This window comes from Delphinus delphis, chromosome 2 (assembly GCF_949987515.2).
Source record: "Delphinus delphis chromosome 2, mDelDel1.2, whole genome shotgun sequence".
In the NCBI taxonomy this organism is placed as follows: Eukaryota; Metazoa; Chordata; class Mammalia; order Artiodactyla; family Delphinidae; genus Delphinus; species Delphinus delphis.
The window spans coordinates 39056687-39076219 of NC_082684.1; the positions used below are offsets into that span (position 1 = coordinate 39056687).

Here is a 19533-nt window from a genome sequence, read left to right on the forward strand (position 1 = left end):
CTTTTTGTGTTACTTTTCAGCCTTATAGACTTTTTATTTCCCCATGATAGTAAAAAAGATAAATAACTTAAATTTAAAATTGTTGATAGAAATATGGTGAGAATTTTAATTTCATCAGTTAGGTAAAATAAAACATATAACAGATATTTGAAGACCTCCACAATTTAAATGGTCTATATTGGCAAGGGGAAATTTATGTATATATTGAGTATTTTTTACCTATTGATGATACACTTATCAGTCAATGAATATTTACTGTTCTGCAGATCTGTGTACCTGTTTTATTAAAAAGTATAAAGAAAAACGTCTGTGAAAATAATTGCTATTTTTAAAATAAAAGATTCATTAGAGAAAAATTTAGAAAGCAAAAAGTAGAAAGAAGGAAAACAATAAGCACATCACTTGAAGCCAATTGCTATAATAGCTATGTGCATTTTCTTTTAGTCTTATATCCCTTTTGATTTTTAACACAATTTATTATCAATCAACAAATTAATAATAACATAGAATATAGAATAATATAGAATAATAAAACAATATATTTTGGTCCTATCAAGATTATTTTTCTTTAAGAAATTAAGAAATAGTAGACTTTTAATTGAAAATTCTTTTAGTCTTAGCGTTTCAGTTTCATTTTTATGTACTTTATTATAGCTATAACCATAATCATTCTTTGTATCTTTATTTTTTTATTTAACATTATAAAATTTGCATTTCTGCATGTTATTTCTGAAACTAGTTTTAATTCTATATGAATTTATATATAGATATAGATTTCTGTTTTCATTGGATATTTTTGCCAATCTGAAGTTATGATTAATAGCACTCCAGTGAATATTACATGTGTTTTTTCTTAATCTTTTGATTGATTCCCAGAAGCGAAATTACTGAGTCAAAGGCGCTAGTAATTATTATTGTGGTTACTATCCATGAAAATCAAATAGTTGAAAAGTGATGAGTACTTATAAGTGGGTCAGAGCTTGTATTATAAATGATAACTTGAGAAAAGGTTTCAGAAATGAATCAGAGAGAAATGTAATCATTTTTCATTCTTCAAGGTAAAAGCCAGTAAAGAAAGAGTAGCAATACAATAGAGGAAAAGGAACGAGAAGCGGATCAATGCCCTGTTATTTCCATAGCACGGGGGACTAAGAAAATATAATAGCTGTTGATCTCTTCTGTTTAAAAAATAATACAAGTAACTTATAAGACGTAACAAAACTCATCCATTAGCCTGTAATGAGAGAAAACCTACTATTTGATGCATTCGCTTTGTGTGTACATGTGTGTGTTTCTGGGGAGAAGAGGGTGTATAAAATGAGATAATACTATATGTATGATTTGATAATCCTGCTTTTGTTATTTTACATAATATGAACATTTCTCTGTTACTTTAAAAAATTTATGATATTTAGTGGCTGCATAATATTCCATAATTTATTTATTTTTTCATTCATATTTATCTTGTTTCTACCTTTTATGGCTATTATAAATATCACTTCAGTGAACATTCTTATAAGCAATTTTGGTACTTCTGATAATGCAATTAGAGTAAATACCTATAATTGGAATTACTAGTTTAAAGGTAATGCCGTTTATGGATTTCTGAAATTCATCTAAGTGGAGGTAGGGTTTATCTTTTAAATTTCTGTAGTTAAAGTCTCCCTTAGGTTACTTTGATGCTGTATAACCTCAGACACCTTATTTGGCTCTCAGGTCTCTAGTTATCCTTCCTTGGACAAATATATGACTATCAGACATTTAAGTCGTTCATCAGTGTCATGAACTAAAAGGAATTTGGGGAGGGTCAGGTAACAAATGATACTGCTCAATATTTATTAAATATCTATTATGGTTATTTTATGCTGATCATTTGATCACATGGTGGTTTTAACCACCTCCTCAAAAATATATATGTTTTCTCTCTCCATACCAAAGTGCCTCGTGGTTCTCTAAGGATTTCCAAACTGCCTGTGTGGGGTGGGCAAAGAATCTTTAATCTCACTCAGCCTCATCCTCTCTCTCTCTGTCTCTCTCTGTGTCTCTGTCTTGTTCTCTCTCCCTTCCCCTCTCTCTTATTTCTCTGGTTAACACACTATCTTTTCTTTCCAGTGGTCTGACTGGCCTGAAGTGTTACAAGTAGTCTTTCTTCTTCTTTTTTCCTGTCAGTTCTGACTTTAATCTTAATAATGAGAGCAGATATTCACTCATGTCTGTGGTTAGAGTGCAGAAAGAATAAATCTTTGGTAGCGTGGCTCTAGGAAGATTTTTTTTTTTTTCACCTAGAAATATTCCCCGTCTTTTTTCTCTTTAAAACTTTCCCTTTCCTACAGAAGAACAGAGAACACAGTTGACAGCCCTTCGGAAGCCAGGGACACTTATGGAATTGCCTCAGCAGAAAAGCCTTTCAGCACTTAATCTCTGAAGCTTCTTCATTTCCCTTTGTTTGGGCAACTAAGTACTCTTGACTCAGGATGGTGAACTATTGATTTCAGGTCACCAGTGGGCGTTGCTCTGAAGTGAATAGTTGATTCCTGTGTTCTAGAATTCTAGAATTTTAAAAAGACATCCACATTTGACTACAGTACAGCACCCTTTTTGGAACTGTTTATGACATAGCAAATCTGGGCCTCCATGTTTTACCCAATTTAGCCTCTTCGGCTCTATTATTGTGGACTAGAGCTCTCTCCCTGGCCCTGAGGCCTTGCATAAAGTTTGGCTCGGTGAAAAGAGAAGGATATCCTTTGGGAATCAGTGATGGTGAGGTTTTGTTTGCCTGGAGCACAAGACTTAGTTGCTGAATAATGTATGCTTAACGTTTGTCGAGTCAGTTCCAGATCTATAAAGGCTATAACAGGAGATCCTTGTATATTGCCTCTTACTGTCATTTCTAGCAGAAGGAGCAGAAGAAAGGATGAGCCCAAGACGTCACCTTTGCTCCTTCTGGTCAGAATGCGAAAAGTTAAGGTGGCAGAAGATAATGAAACTATTTGTTAAAATGAGGTTCTTGGCTTCTCTGTTGGATATCATTTATTCAAGCCACTCCAGATTTCCTTCAAGAGCTGAATTTAAGATGACGTTACTTTACCTATTATATGAAAATGTTGTACATTGTTACATGTATATAGATGGTCTTATATACTTAGACTCCAAATTACGCTAGACAACCAATACCATATATGAAACTGAATAAAATATCGTGACTAGGATAAAAACAAGTGTAGATACTTGAATATCTGTATCTTGATTGTTTTCCAGGGAAAGGGGATGTATTTGGAGATATCTTCTGGAAGGAAACCACCCTTGCTCATGCCTGTGCCAATGTCCGAGCACTGACATACTGTGACCTCCACATCATCAAGCGAGAAGCCTTGCTTAAAGTCCTGGACTTTTATACAGCTTTTGCAAACTCATTCTCAAGGAATCTCACTCTTACTTGCAATCTAAGGAAACGGGTATGTTGTCTGGACCCACTTCCACTTATTAGCATCTAGAGGGTTAATACCTTATATGCTATTAGTTGAAGAGTGGTAAAGTGATTTTATTTCGTAGTAGCACATTCCCATCAATGTAAAGTGACATGATTTTTTCCCCCTTTCTTTATATTTTGTTTACTTTTTAAAGAGGGGATAAAAACCCTGAGTACATGGGTAAAGATTTGAATCTTTATCATTTAAGTGCAAAATGAAAAACAGACTTGAGGAGAAACAAACTGGACTATAATTAGTTAATCCTTGGGGTTTATAATACTGCCATAAAATTAATATCAGTGTCTCTTACTTTATTATGTGGATCTTTTAAAGCTAGTAAGGTTAATCAAACTGGTTGCCTACTTTATATTCCTGATTCTCTTTACACCCTCCCTCTCATTTAATAGTCAATTCATAAAGCTCATTCCCCATTAATTCTTTCAAACACACTATCTCAAAAAATAATTAGCCATACTGACATATCCTATAGATAGATTTAGGAATCCTTTACTTTGCATGGCTGCTGCAATTTTAATCTTCTTGCTGTTTTCTTTTTTATTGATGAGTGTGGCACAAATTTAATTTGCATAAAGAAACCTCCTAGCTCTGACTTATAGGTCATTGGACATTGGCGAGGGCTCTTTTATTGCCAACAGTGAAATAGATGTTTGGATAACAGCACTGAAGGAATTTCATCTAAGATGATTACCTGTCTATGATGAAGTATTTTGAAATAACAAGCCTTTCCTTCCACTAACCCCTTAAATAGAACCTTCCTGCTACTTAACATGGAGAAAAAAATCAATCCAAGAGACAAATTAACATCTATACTGCAGCAACAAAGAAATGTGCATAAGTAAGCAAATCAACGTAATTCTCTGCTCAGGGTTCTAAGAGAGGATAAGACTTCAGGAGTCATATTCGTACTAGTGTCACAACACTTGATTTATATTTGAATAGCAGTTTCAGTTTATATTTTGTTTACAAATAGTTATTGAGCATCCACAACCTGCAAGACAAAATGTAAAGAGCTGTAGAGAGCACGAGGACTAAATACACAGTCGCCACGCTCAAGGAGATGACAGCCAAGTGCAACTATTATGTGAAATGCAAATATGTGAAACATCTATTTGTACAAGTAATTGAGAGTTAAGGTAATGATAAACCTGGAAGAGGGGTACCAGACAGGGCACCTGCTCGTTCATTAGGCAGTCCTGTCTAGTATTACACAGAAATATGTCTCCTTAGGTCTGTGTTCTACCTTCTTTTCTACAAGGCTACCTGGTGGGTATTTGAAACTCTTATTAAATCTTCCCAATATACATTTTGCCAGTTTTAGAACCTTCCCACGTACTACAAGTTTACGAAAACTCAGATCTGTCCTTACAGTCCTCAGGACAGATATTATTTGTCACTGTCCTCCTCAAAGCACTGTTGTCTACACATCATCTCATCTGATGTTTGTAATATTCCTGTGGGGAAAAAAGGGCAGTTATTTTCCCTTCAAAACACATGAGGGAACTCAGACCTAAAGAAATTAATATTAAGTAACCGACTGATACATTTGCAATGAAAGGTGTCAGAGAGGGATAATTAAGAAAACTCACCAGTGGCAAATAAATTTTGGTTCTTCAAGATGAGTTAATCACAAAGCTCTATCATCTCTTTTTCTCTTTCACACATCTGAGCATGTGCACATTACACATGCGCACACACACACACGTTGGTTATAAGAGCTGAGCACACATACCAGCGTGTCTATCTCTGATGGTGTTAGAGACAGAAAGCTCGTGCTGTTTTTTTAATGGGACCCAGGAATGGAGCTCCTGCCTCTGTAGGTGCCAGTGTGCTAGTTATATCACACGGCTTCTTCCCTTGTTCCTTGTTATAACGTGTCAGGTTTTTTGTTTGTTTATTTTTAAAAAATCTTTCTTGCCCTTTTGCAATTGATAGATGGTCTCAATAACTCGAATGTGGGTGTATTGCTAATCAGTGTCACTTTATTCTCAGAAAAAAAGTATTTTCATAAAGAAGAGAAACTGTAAAGAAATGATTCATGAGAATAGCTACCATTTTGAGAGCCTATTTTATAGCCATGCACTTCAACATATTTTGCATATAATAATTAATCTTATTAAATATCAACAACCCACAGACGAGGCAGTATAATCTCCATTTCATTGATGAGGAGGTTGAGGTTCTGAGAGTGAGGCAGCAAGTTGCCAAATAAATTACGGGTCAGAGTCCATCTCTTTCTGATTCTAAAACCCATATTCTTTAGATTATACCATGTTGCTTTTGTTTGTCAAAATAGCTGACTTTTTTCCCCTACAACAATACCCTACAGGCACACTCTCAACAATGTACAGAGTTTCTCATTCACTCAATTACTTTAACTTCATTCCCCCATTGAGCTATTAACAAAAAATATTTTGTTCTTATTGCTACTATTTTCAGCATTCTTTCAGTGAACATTGGTTGTGAATCGTAGAATCAAGACTATGTCCTTAGCATGCTATTGATATCTCCCAGCTATCATAACCATTAATTAAGGGCTAGCTCCAAGTTGGGGGAGCAGATTTGGGACTCAGGGTTTCAGGCTTCATAGATTACAGCTCTAGCCACATAAGCACATACAGTGGCTCTATAGTGTGTAGTTCTCGGTGGCTGTAGTAGGGAGGAATTTGGTAATGCTTTAGCTGCTTGCCTCCATCACCATTAAGGAGAAATAAGACGTTTGTTATGCAAATATAGCTCCCACTAACCATCCTTAGGTCCCTCTATATAAAATTTCTAGAACTATAGCTGGTAATTTCATCCAAAAACTAGAGCAGGGGTTGGCAAAATTTTTCTGGCAAGGACCAGAGAGCAGATATTTTAGAATTTGAGGGCCATACAGTTTCTGTCTCAACTACTCAACCCCACTATTGTAGCGTGATATTAGCTGTCTTAACTTGGGCTGCCATTACAAAACACCATAGATTGGGTGGCTTCACCAACAAGAATTTATTTCTCACAGTTCTGGAGGTTGTGAAGTCCAGGATCAAGGCGCTGGTCAATTCGGTTCCCCGATAAGGGCTCTTTTATTTCTGGTTTGGCAACGTCTGCCTTCTTGCTGTGCCCTCGTATGGTGGAGAGAGATAGAGAGAGGAAGCAATTTCTCCAGGGTCTCTTCTTACAGAGGCACTAATTTTATCATGAGGACCCTCATGGCCTCATCTAAACCTAATTATCTCCCCAAGACTCTTTCTTCAAATATCATCCCACTGGGGGATTAGGGCTTCAACATATTGATTTTAGGGGAACACAATTCAGTCCGTAGCAGCAGCCAAAGATAGTATATAAATAAAAGAGGATAGTTGTGCTTCAGTGAAACTTTACTAACGCAGGTGGCTTCTTACGGGCCTTAGTGTGGCAATAGCTGACAGTAGAGGACTGGAAGTTAGATGGGGATGACAGTAGGTATGCAAATAGAATTCTTCCCCTTTGTTAGAAAGCAAATCTCTACTAATTGCCACCCAGCAAGAGGGTCATAATGAAATGGAAAATGCCATATATAAGAGGTGGCTGCACACAAAAACAAAATCCAAACGAACAAAACAAAGAACGAGGTGGCTACAGGGGCCACCTGTAGATAACACACGTGAGTAAGACAAGGCTATGTGGCTATGAAGACTGGAAAGTTCATACAATATGTAGAAGGGCCGCTGCTACTCAGTCTGCCTGTACATTGCCTTGGAATACCAGCCTACGGTTGCTTGGTCTGCATATTTTTTTTCAGACAAGCCAGAAGTATGAATTTTTATGTGAAATCACATTACTTTGGTAACTAATTTACTTTGTCTTTGAAAACACTATAGTCAAACAAAACAGATCTGCTTGCCCTTGGTCAACTGTTTGTGAACTGAATGGAATGATTTAAAGAACCCCTGATCTTATGATACTAGAAGCCTGAAATTTTTACCTGCATCCTGTAAATTTGGATGAGAAAAATTATTATATCGTTATTTTCTTTAATTTCTAAGTGAAATTTAGCCTTTTTTTCAATTATGAAAGTTGATAACAAACTACAGTGTTGTTAGAAGTACCAAAAGACATTACAGATATTTCCATAGCATAATGTTTTTGTTGAAGACATCCTAAAATGTTGTTTGCACTCATCAGTACTTAATAATTATGATAGTTATTAGACCTGCTGTGATAATAATGTTATTGTGTTAATAAAAAAGCACATAGATTACTATCTTGCAAATTAGTTTTAAAATTTGATAACCGAATTTCAGTACAATATGTTTCCTTTGCAACACTGTGTATTTTATTTTGTGCATTTAAAGCAGCTCTTATGGAATGAGGCCTATTCCACAGGCTTTACCAGACTGCTGGAGATTAAGATCCCCCATATGAGAGTCAGAAACTGGACTAAGTTGAGCAAAAGGACTGGTTGGTATACGTTTTTCAATAATAAGAAGACAGTTCTATAGTTTCAATATGTTTAAACATATTCAGAAAAGGCCTAGGAGAGCAACAGAGGAAGGTTGACTCACTTGCTGATTTTATTTATGATTTATTTATTTTACCTATTCAAGATACCATTTCCTGGAATGACTGAATGGTATTTATTAACTTGAGGACCAGCCCTCAGGGACAGGTCTGAGAAGGCACACAGCACAACCAGCACAGGTGATATGTAAATCTTAAAGAATTCTAATCAGACGTTAAACGTAATCGCTGCACTTCTGCTCATTCTGCCTCCTGTTACACAATGATCTTTACCATTGTGTAAAAAGAGTAAATGTAGCAAGCCTGACTGCTGGACTTTGAAAGAACTGCTTACAAAGTGGGCCCTTGGCTGGCATCTGAGAACTTGAACTTCAAGAGAGTTCCCACCACTCTAATAAGAGTGGCTCACGGTACCTGCTACTTATCCAAACAGTGTGGCTTATGCTAAACATTTACTTTCCTTCAAGGAGTGTGGCATGTTAGTATGTGCCAGACAGGACCACCTGTGTGACTAAATTCCAATAAACCCACTGGACACTGAGTCCATAATGAGCATCCTTCGTGGCAACATCTCACGAGTGTTGTCACAACTCATTGCTGAAGGAATTAGAGAGAGGACACTTGGAGGCGTGTTTATGGAGTGGAGCCCATTGGACATTGATCCAAAATGATGCCAAACTGATGCTTACCCTTTAGTTGTAGTCTCAAAGAAATGCCTCCACTGTTGCTTTAGAGACTTATCTTGCTCCTGGTTGATACTCCTTTTTACCATACATTTCTGAATCCCTTAGGTCAAGACACAGGATAATCTGGAACACCTCAACAGAATTCATTTAACCCTTGTATTAGTCTGCTCAGACAGCCATAACAAACTAACACAGTCTGGGTGGTTAAACAGAAATTTATTTTCTCACAGTCTGGAGGCTGTAAGTCCAAGATCAAGGTGTTGGCAGGGTTGGCGTCTGGTGAGAACTCTCTCCTTGGGTTGCAGACGGCTGTCTTGTGTTCTCACGTGGCCTTTTCTCCGGGCGTGTGTGTGGGGAAGAGAGTGTGAGCTCTCTGGTGTCTCTTTTTACTGTATAAGGATTCCACTGGATCAGGGGCCTACTCTTACGACTTCATTTAACCTTGATTGCTTCCTTAGGGGCTGCCCCTTTAAGTACAGCCACACTAGGGGTTAGGGTTTCAATATATGAATTGGGAGGGCAGGTAGGAAACAAAAATTCAGTCCATAACGACCCTGTTTTTTTAAAATTAAGTGTGAAGGAGTAATTTTTAGAAATACTCTAAAATCAACAGTTGTGGCTGATACAGATCTGTATTACTGGGGAAGTGCTGCAGTATCAGTATTCAGCATTGATTTTTATAACTTCTAGGCAATGCATAATTATCAATACTTGCAAAATATTCTTGCACTCCTACAGTGATTTAAGATTCCCGTTTAAACTTAGAAAAATTTCCAAGAATGACCAATACCACTTCTAAATTGGAAAATCAGAAATAGAGGTACCTGTAGCATTCTTTTCACCCTGTAAAGCCAGAGTCCTTTTCCACAGGTGGCACTGTTTTTAAGTTCCACAGGTGGCGCTGTTTTTAAGTAGAGGGCAGCTGAAGCCAGCTGGCAACTTTATGGATGAGTGTAGTACCAGTCCTATATTTTAATGTTCCAGTGGTGAGAAATAGCGGCTTAGACTCACTCTAGAATTAGCACAGGCTCAGAACTAAGCAATGGTTTTTCTTTCCCGAAAACATTCTTATCATGGGAAATCCAGTAGCGCAGAATGTCTTTTTTTCTGTGAGCAACGAAGCATCTCTACAGCAATTACCTTTTGTGGATGGAAAACATACTGAAATTGGATATCAAACAGGCCTAAAGTATTTGCTTGGTGTACATGTGGTGCAAACTACATGTATTTCAATAGTCATTCCTGGCATCTTTGAAGAAATAGTCTAGGAATGTGATAATGGAAGTTCCAACTTCACTACCTTCTCCCCGCCCCCCCATATCAGCTAAACAAAATATGGGAGCACATTCATTCCACAAATCCATGGTTTTTATCCCATGAAAAAAACACTAGTAAAAACATTGTCCACAGTTGGAACAAAAGATACATGGTCTCCATAAAACTCAAGTATTCTATAGTATCTATGCTTACTTCTCTCACAGCATTGATTGCGGTACTTCGGTTTCCTATTTACATTTTTGTTTTTTCAATAGAACAATGAGCTTCATAAAGTAGGTATTTTCTGTAATCTCTTTATTGCCAATGACCAGAAGAGTGCCTGTAGTGCCTGCTAATTGAAGGAATGAAACGTGAATCAGACACGTTGCCCAGCACAGAATAATCACGGTCCTTCAGAGAAGCAAATGGTATCCTTGACAACTTTGGCAAAGAGCCTTATGAAAATAGGATTATGAAAATGACCGTTACTAATTAGTGTTAAATCACAATTAGAGTTAACTTCCAGCTGCAGTTTCTAACCATTTATGCCTGCAGATTCTGCACAATGCTAGTGCTTTCAGAATAGTACAGCAATTTTATCACTGTTGAGTGAATTAAGATCGCCTGCTGCCAGGGGCTGGATTTACCAGGTTACTGCCTTAATCTCATTCTAAATAACTTTGAAGAGCAAACTTTTTTCTTGCAGTTTCCTTTGAAGAATCTGCATACCACACTTGAATCTGAGCAGAGTGTTGTTATAACTCTCATGACCTCAACTGAGCATCAGGATTGCAGATTCACTGTGGCCCTGCTGGCAATAGCTCTGCTTATACATTATGGTTTGTAGAACTTTCACCTCTAAACTGATGTAGTTTGCACACCACAGTCATCATCTCATTTGAGCTTCAAATCAACACTGTAGGGAAGTGAACAAAGAGAGAGAAGGTGCCTTGCTCATGGCCACAGCTCCAGCCTCAGTTTTCCAACTCCAAGTGGCTCTCATTTCACTGATGGTGGTAAAAAGGAGCAGATTTTCAGCAATTCCGGAAGTTTGTCATGTGCATTTAGGTAAAGCAGAGACCTAATTATGCAGTCTTTTGAGCCCTTAAGCTGCTTCTATTTAGAGCTCTCTGTTGGTCTGCTTCCAGATAGAAAAGAAACTTTTCCACATTTAGTTACCAGGACATAGATTCACAGATCTCTCTTCAATAATGCCTCCAAAGCAGTTAGTTAAGGACAGAGTTTCCTAAGTTTTAGAGTGGGGGCTACATTCAATAATTTACCAACATAACTTGACAGTAGATTATACTCTCTGTCTGACAACTTTTTCCAACACTAGAGTTAATTCTGATTGCAAGAAAGTATTTATATTAGTAGTAAACAAGAAGGAAATGAATAAGCCTGAAGTAGACCGAAGAATATTCAACTAACATGAGAAGGTAGACATTTTATAAATTATTTTTCTTGGGAATTCTCAAAGTAGCCAACAATCATTTGAAACAATCCTTTGTTTTATTTTAGAGCTGAATTCTGCCTTACAGTAGTGCCTTTCTAGGAGTATCATAACTGGATGGCAGACTGTGTATTTCCAATATGTCTACCACTTCTGAATTCTCAACAATTAATATTTGATGAGGGACCATTGAAAGCCCAGTGCTATATCACGCCATCTTCATTTAAAGGAAAATATTCCTTTTGAATTAAGAAGCAAGGATTTCTGTTAATATTAAGGCTGAAATGTACATATTTTCTTCCCTAATGCCTTTTGGTATTGATTTAAATTTGGAATGCATGCAATTTTTCCTATCCTAACCTGTTATTTTCTTTTGTCTCTTTTTCCTTCTCTCTTCTGGAAAAAGAAGTCAATGGATGTGGTCGTATGTAAAATATCAAATTTGGATCTGTTTATGAATCTGTATTTTAATGAATTTTTAGGCAGAGTTCTTTTAGGGGAGTTCCTTCCTCGCCAGTCCCCAAGACAACAACTAAATTTGATCATATAGTTTGTTATTATAGGGATTTCTTCCTTTCACTTTTTAAGTGGGATCCACTGACTCAGGCTTTTCTGTCCTCTGAGGTACCTGAGAAAATATAGAGCTCAAAAGACATGTGTTCAAAAGCCTTCCACGCTGATTTTGAGAAGTAGCTTTGTAACACTTTATAACAGGACATATTTTGAGAAGAATTTGGTTATTCAGAAGAGGAGTTTCAAGATGCTTATTGTGAATTCAGAGAATATTCTGTGAATTCAGAGAATTCAGAGAATTCAGTGAATTCACATTATATTGTAATAAAACATATCAGTTTATATAAAATAAAAAGCCTTTTAAAGCATTATATACATTTTACAAATGCGAAAATGGAGAACTGCTCTGTGGTTAGATTTAATTTGTAATAGTTGACTGTTATGACCCAAGTAGAATCTGCCTTCCTGGAATGTCCATTTCCTTTCCCAGCTGGGAGGTTCATTTCACAGATTTTGACATTCCGATCAACTCATCTTTTCCCAAAGGAATCAGATCAAGTTGTTCTACTAAATAGGCAGAGACACTCAGATGACCCAGAGAAGCTGCAGTGTTTTCTCCCAGAGAAAGGCCTTCATTTTCTGCCTCTTCTTTCTGAATCAGGTTATACTTGATTCACCCAACACTTTTAGGAGTTGGCATTGATTTTACTGGGGTTTGTTCTATGTCCGCAGTTTTATCCTCTAGAGAGTGATGTCATCGGTAGAAGTTCAGCAGAGGCACTTTCCCTCAGGAAGCTCACACTCTGGAATGGAAAGTGCAGAGTAAAAACTGTAACTGCTAATTCTGCATGTAAAAAGTAGCCAGTTTTCCCTGAAGGCAGCACAGAGAGGTAATGCGGGGCATTGAACCCTGTCCAGGAATTTGCTTCCCTCTTTTAACAGCTGCCTTAACAACTAGTTGAGATATGGTTGTGGATGGCATCATAATTCTAGCATGTTAAATGGGTGACATGGAACACGGGTCCTTTGAAAGTGAGTTTACCGTGACAAGAAGATGCGTGACCCTCCTGAGTGAGAAGATAGTGTTTCCTAATGCTTGGAAATTCAGAAACCAGAATGTAGGATGACCTACTTAGCCACTGTAGAGTGTGCTGTCACATGGGCAAGGGTCTGTCATGCCAGCAAAAAACGAGCATGGAAGATCAAATCCAGCCTGCTGGATTTACGACTCCATAAAAGGAGGCTGACTGCTGGCTTGTTAATAGCAACGTTCCACACCTGGCAGTCACAGAGTGCCTTGTTACTGAAATCACACACTAGGAGGACTTTTGGGGAAGGCTGCTGGGAGTGAGTATGCGGTGGGGAGCAAAGCAAGCTGCCTGACAGGGCCTCATCCCCTACATTCTAATGCAGCTGACTTCTCCAAAGTGTTTGCAAAAAAGGGCTTAATGTGGACCTTTGCTCTGGTGAGAAAACAATGAAAGTAGATTTGTTTTGTTTTCTTTTTAACATCTTTATTGGAGTATAATTGCTTTACAATGGTGTGTTAGTTTCTGCTGTATAACAAAGTGAATCAGCTATACATATACATATATCCCCATATATCCTCCCTCTTGAGTCTCCCTCCCACCCTCCCTATCCCACCCCTCTAGGTGGTCACAAAGCACGGAGCTGATCTCCCTGTGCTATGCGGCTGCTTCCCACTAGCTATCGGTTTTACATTTGGTAGCGTATATATGTCCATGCCCCTCTCTCACTTCGTCCCAGCTTGCCCTCCCCCCTCCCCGTGTCCTCAAGTCCATTCTCTAGTAGGTCTGCGTCTTTGGATTTGGTAGTTTGGCCACGCTGAAAAATCTCTGTTGTTGCATTCCTAGGTCATTCTACTTGGCACACTCCTTTTAGAGGGGTATTTTAATTATGAACCAGAAATTCTGTGGAGGTTGACAACAGTAATGAACCTCAAACAATGCAGAAAGAGAGAGAGAGAGAGAGAGGGAGAGAGATGACTTTAAAAATTCAAAAAATCAATCAGGGCGAGTCTGTCAGCAGAAAAGACTTGCAACAAATGCAATTATGTGAAAGTGTATCCGATGCTTGGTAAGCTGGCTTTACTATACCAAACAGGATACAAGGGATTTGGATTTCCAGCTTTTGAACAAACTTTATAAAACAAACACATCAATCTCTTTCTGGAAGCACAGGCACTGCTGTATAATTCCAGGGTCAAATATCCATATCCCAGAAATAAATTCATAATTGATGCCATAGAACTTTAAATTATTCAGGCATTTTCTCATTTTGTGCAAATCCTCTTTGAAAAAATATGCCCAATTTAAATATGCTATTCTAGTCTAGATTTTAGACAGTGTTCAACACTCAGATGTGTTCCAGTTTGTCAAAGATGCAGTGGATTTATTTTGATTAAAGAATATCAGAAATGCAGTTAATACCTCACCAAAATAAAGTCAAGCTAAAATAAATGACCAGGGTGGACTTCCCTGGTGGTTCAGTGGTTAAGACTCTGTGCTTCCACTGAAGCGGGGACGGGTTCGATCCCTGGTCAGGGAAGTTCGGCATGCGGTGCGGTCAAAAAGAGGAAAAAAAAGGAATGACCAGCCTTATAATAAAGGCAAAGTATAGCAATTCATACAGCAAAAAAGTGGTTATTTTAAATGCAAGACAAGGGCAAAGGTATTCCTTTATTCAATTATGAAAAGACTTTTGTTCTCAAAACTTAAAATTTGAGATCACATCTTTAAAATATGGAACAGTGAAATCATCGAGATTTAGACAAATGGAGGAGAGCTTGGGAAAAGAATATATTACGAGGAAAAAGATATGTGCCACTTGAATTGCTATTTTATAAAAGCAACTAGTCACCTATCCTATGACTTCAGCTCCCTCCTCAAGGATCAGCTTTGCCCCTCCCCCGTTCGCCTCCCCACTTGCTCCAGCTGCGCGTGATCTCTCCCTTCTCTGTACTCCTGTACCACCCACCACTGTGTCATTTATTCAGTATTTACTGCATGTTGCTTTGTAGGGTTATACGTATTGAACAGGTGCCCTGTCCGCATACGTTGACTGTTAAGCTCTTAAAGACAGAGAAATGTTTATTTTCCCATACATCCGACTATTCTTTGTGCTCCAGCACTTCAGAGATGTTTGTTGATTGAATGACTGAGTACTGATACTGCAGAGTTCATTACTTTAAAGCAATGTGTGTTGCTTCCCTTTCTGGCAGCAGAACCTGATACCCATGGGGGAATAAGTACTGAGAGTAAAGTAGCAGGAAAAGAGGTATCCAATTTATTATTTTTTTTAATTCTTATAACTACTGGGATCATTTTGAATATATCTTTAAGAAGAATTTGCAAAGATTACATTTTTGAGGAATTAAAAACATTCCTTGGGGGCTTCCCTGGTGGTGCAGTGGTTGGGAGTCTGCCTGCCGATGCAGGGGACACGGGTTCATGCCCCGGTCCAGGAGGATCCCACATGCCGCGGAGCGGCTGGGCCCATGAGCCATGGCCGCTGAGCCTGCGTGTCCGGAGCCTGTGCTCCGCAACGGGAGAGGCCACGACAGTGAGAGGCCTGTGTACCTAAAAACAAACAAACAAAAAAATTCCTTGGGAAATTAAAGACAAAAAATGTGGACTTGCCATTGGATTACTATGAGCAGATACATTTTAACTAGTTAAAACCTTTCTAAAAATAGTAAGGGGAAACGGTAACATTTGGGACTCTACAAAGGGGTACCTGAATTCTCTCTTTGCCAGCAGTAGGTATTGAATTTAGAATGAATCTTTAGTTGTTGTTTTGGTGAAAGGAGAAAAGGGGAAAACATGTCCCAAACACATGGCTTCTTCTCTCTTAAACAACTACAGGCAGGAAAAGTGGACCACAGCTTCCACCCAATTCAGAAATAAAAGCAATTTTGTTTACACTCATAGTCAAAGACCATCTATACTCTTCCCTAGGGAATGTTCCAACATCTGTCTTTTTTTTTTTTTTTTTTTTTTTTTTTTTTTTTTTAACATCTTTATTGGGGTATAATTGCTTTACAATGGTGTGTTAGTTTCTGCTTTATAACAAAGTGAATCAGTCATACATAAACATATGTTCCCATATGTCTTCCCTGTTGCGTCTCCCTCCCTCCCACCCTCCCCATCCCACCCCTCCAGGCTGTCACAAAGCACCGAGCCAATATCCCTGTGCCATGCGGCTGCTTCCCACTAGCTATCTACCTTACTGCGTTTGTTACTATGTATATGCCCATGACTCTCTCTCGCCCTGTCACAGCTCACCCTTCCCCCTCCCCATAACCTCAAGTCCGTTCTCTAAGAGGTCTGCGTCTTTATTCCTGCTTTACCCCTAGGTTCTTCATGACATTTTTTTCTTAAATTCCATATATATGTGTTAGCATACGGTATTTGTCTTTTTCTTTCTGACTTACTTCACTCTGTATGACAGACTCTAGGTCTATCCACCTCATTACAAATAGCTCAATTTCGTTTCTTTTTATGGCTGAGTAATATTCCATTGTATATATGTGCCACATCTTCTTTATCCATTCATCCGATGACGGGCACTTAGGTTGTTTCCATCTCCGGGCTATTGTAAATAGAGCTGCAATGAACATTTTGGTACATGACTCTTTTTGAATTTTGGTTTTCTCAGGGTATATGCCCAGTAGTGGGATTGCTGGGTCATATGGTAGTTCTATTTGTAGTTTTTTAAGGAACCTCCATACTGTTCTCCATAGTGGCTGAACCAATTCACATTCCCACCAGCAGTGCAAGAGTGTTCCCTTTTCTCCACACCCTCTCCAGCATTTATTGTTTCTAGATTTTTTGATGATGGCCATTCTGACTGGTGTGAGATGATATCTCATTGTAGTTTTGATTTGCATTTCTCTAATGATTAATGATGTTGAGCATTCTTTCATGTGTTTGTTGGCAGTCTGTATATCTTCTTTGGAGAACAACATCTGTCTTTGTAAGAACTAGAGAGCCAGCTTCTGGTTCAAGAGTATGATCTTGGGCACATGAGTTTACTTACTGTGTCTCAGTTTATACATCTGTAAAATGATATAATAGTCAGTAAATATGCATGGAGTACCTCTTAAGTGCCAGGTACTTTTCTAAATCCAGACTATTTGGAGTGAATAAAACAGATAGGTTCCTGTTCTCATGGGGCTTAGGGTCTAGTACCCTCCTCATAGAGTTGTTGTGAGTGTTAAATGCATAGAGACCATCCCACGTGAGGCCTTAGTGAAGATTAGTGGTGCTGATGGGGATAATGGTGGTGATGGAGATGTTGATAAGGATGCGTTTGAAAAGTGTCAGTGCCAGACTGGTGCCTAAGACCCTCTCAAAATTCTAATGGGAAGAGAAGGTCAAACTTTAGTCTCAGTATTACTGGAGTCTGTCAGTCACTGGCGATATGAAATTAAGAGCAGTGTTAGCAAGGCACCCAGGTCTGATCTCTTTAGAAAGTAGAAGCCCCCTCTTAAAAGCCAAATATGATATGTACTAGTGAGGAATTCCATAAGCCCCAATGGAATATGCTGAGAATTGTGGAACTAAATGCTTTTATGCTTGCCCAGAATAATGTTGACTTTTCCCAAAAGAAATGCCTACTTTCTTCTTTTAACACTAAACAATATTTACCTCTGCCTTTTTCTAAACTTCACAGATTCAACATATATAACTTCTATTAGGGGTGAAATCTCAGTTGTGGTCCCTAGATTTGATGGAATGATTTGGCTAATGGTACATATTAAGAGAACAGGCAGGGGTTGTGATGTCAAGTCCAGTTCTTGGCCCTTTTAACCCATGGATTGCATTTCTCTAATCTAAGTTAATGAACACACTTCCATGCTGTTTTGCTGTGTGTGTGAAGATGAGCATTAGCAAATTTTTTTTTGAATTTTATTTATTTTTTATACAGCAGGTTCTTATTAGTTATCTATTTTATACATATTAGTGTATATATGTCAATCAGTATCTCCCAATTCATCCCCCACCCCCGCCACTTTCCCCGCTTGGTGTCCATACATTTGTTCTCTACATCTGTGTCTCTGTTTCTGCCCTGCAAACCGGTTCATCTGTACCATTTTTCTAGGTTCCACATATATGTGTTAATATATAATATTTGTTTTTCACTCTGACTACTTCACTCTGTATGACAGTCTCTAGATCCATCCACGTCTCTACAAATGACCCAATTTCGTTCCTTTTTATGGTTAATATTCCATTGTATATAGGTAACACATCTTCTTTATCCCTTCGTCTGTTGTTGGGCATTTAGGTTGCTTCCATGACCTGGCTATTGTAAATAGTGCTGCAATGAACATTGGGGTGCATGTGTCTTTTTGAATTATGGTTTTCTCTGGGTATATGCCCCGTAGTGGGATTGCTGGGTCATATGGTAATTCTATTTTTAGTTTTTTAAGGAACCTCCATATTGTTCTCCATAGGGGCTGTATCAATTTACATTCCCACCAACAGTGCAAGAGGGTTCACTTTTCTCCAGCATTTGTTGTTTGTAGATTTTCTGATGATGCCCATTCTAACTGGTGTGAGGTGATACCTCACTGTAGTTCTGATTTGCATTTCTGTAATAATTAGTGATGTTGAGCAGCTTTTCATGTGCTTCTTGGCCATCTGTATGTCTTCTTTGGATAAATGTCTATTTAGGTCTTCTGCCCATTTTTTGATTGGGTTGTTTGTTTTTTTAATATTGAGCTGCATGAGCTGTTTATATATTTTGGAGATTAATCCTTTGTCCATTGATTTGTTTGCAAATATTTTCTCCCATTGTGAGGGTTGTCTTTTCGTCTTGTTTGTAGTTTCCTTTGCTTTGCAAAAGCTTTTAAGTTTCATTAGGTCCCAGAGCATTAGCAAATTTAACTTGACCTACAATGTGTACTTTAACTAAATGTTCTAAACTCATCCTGAATTTTATCTATCAAGTTTGACTGTCTGAGCACTCTTCTATCTATTGAAATACTGTCCTATTAACTATGCCCCTGTGGATATAGAAACAGTTATTACATAAATGGGTTTATCTTAGTAGGAGACACTCAGGGGAAGCATTGGGAAATATAGAAAATATTTTTCCAATCTGTGCTTAGTATTAACCTAGTAGTTTTGTAAGCCAAGAATTAAGTTTACTCTTTTTATTTTTGAATTTTTGAATTTTATTTTATTTATTTTTTATACAGCAGGTTTCCTCTTATTTAGAACCTCGAGCTAAATTTGAATTGCACTTTTAGAAGTAAAAGGCAACTACATTTTGCTTTCATAAAAATGTTAACTTCACCTGCCCTTATCATTCTGGCATCTTTGAAGGACTTAATTAAAAAAAGAATTATTTGTATCCATTCATCTGCTTGTGAGAAAACATAATAGAGAGGCAACCGGTATGGGAAGAGATCTATTACTTCAATAAGCTCATTCCATTAGTCAAATTTGTCAAAGAGAAGGTGAACTAATATCTTTCTTTTTTATAATATTCCCTGCAAGAAAAAGTTGCTCATTTTATTCATGTTTGACATTTCATAGTAAAGGTAAAATTCATTTTTAATGAAAAATATTCCACAGGGTTATTAATTTAAAGAAATGCAGAAAGAGAGAACTGTCATTTAAAAAGA

The 19533-nt window shown here is 37.8% G+C and overlaps 1 protein-coding gene across 2 annotated transcripts in view; it reads left to right on the top strand.

Moving 5' to 3' along the window:
- KCNH5 (potassium voltage-gated channel subfamily H member 5) overlaps positions 1-19533 on the top strand; it is a 324888-nt gene that overhangs the window by 267418 nt on the left and 37937 nt on the right. For both annotated transcript variants that reach the window (XM_060003417.1, XM_060003416.1), the window contains exon 10: positions 3259-3455. In XM_060003417.1, coding sequence (XP_059859400.1) covers positions 3259-3455 — 197 coding nt within the window. The remainder of the gene's footprint in view (positions 1-3258; positions 3456-19533) is intronic.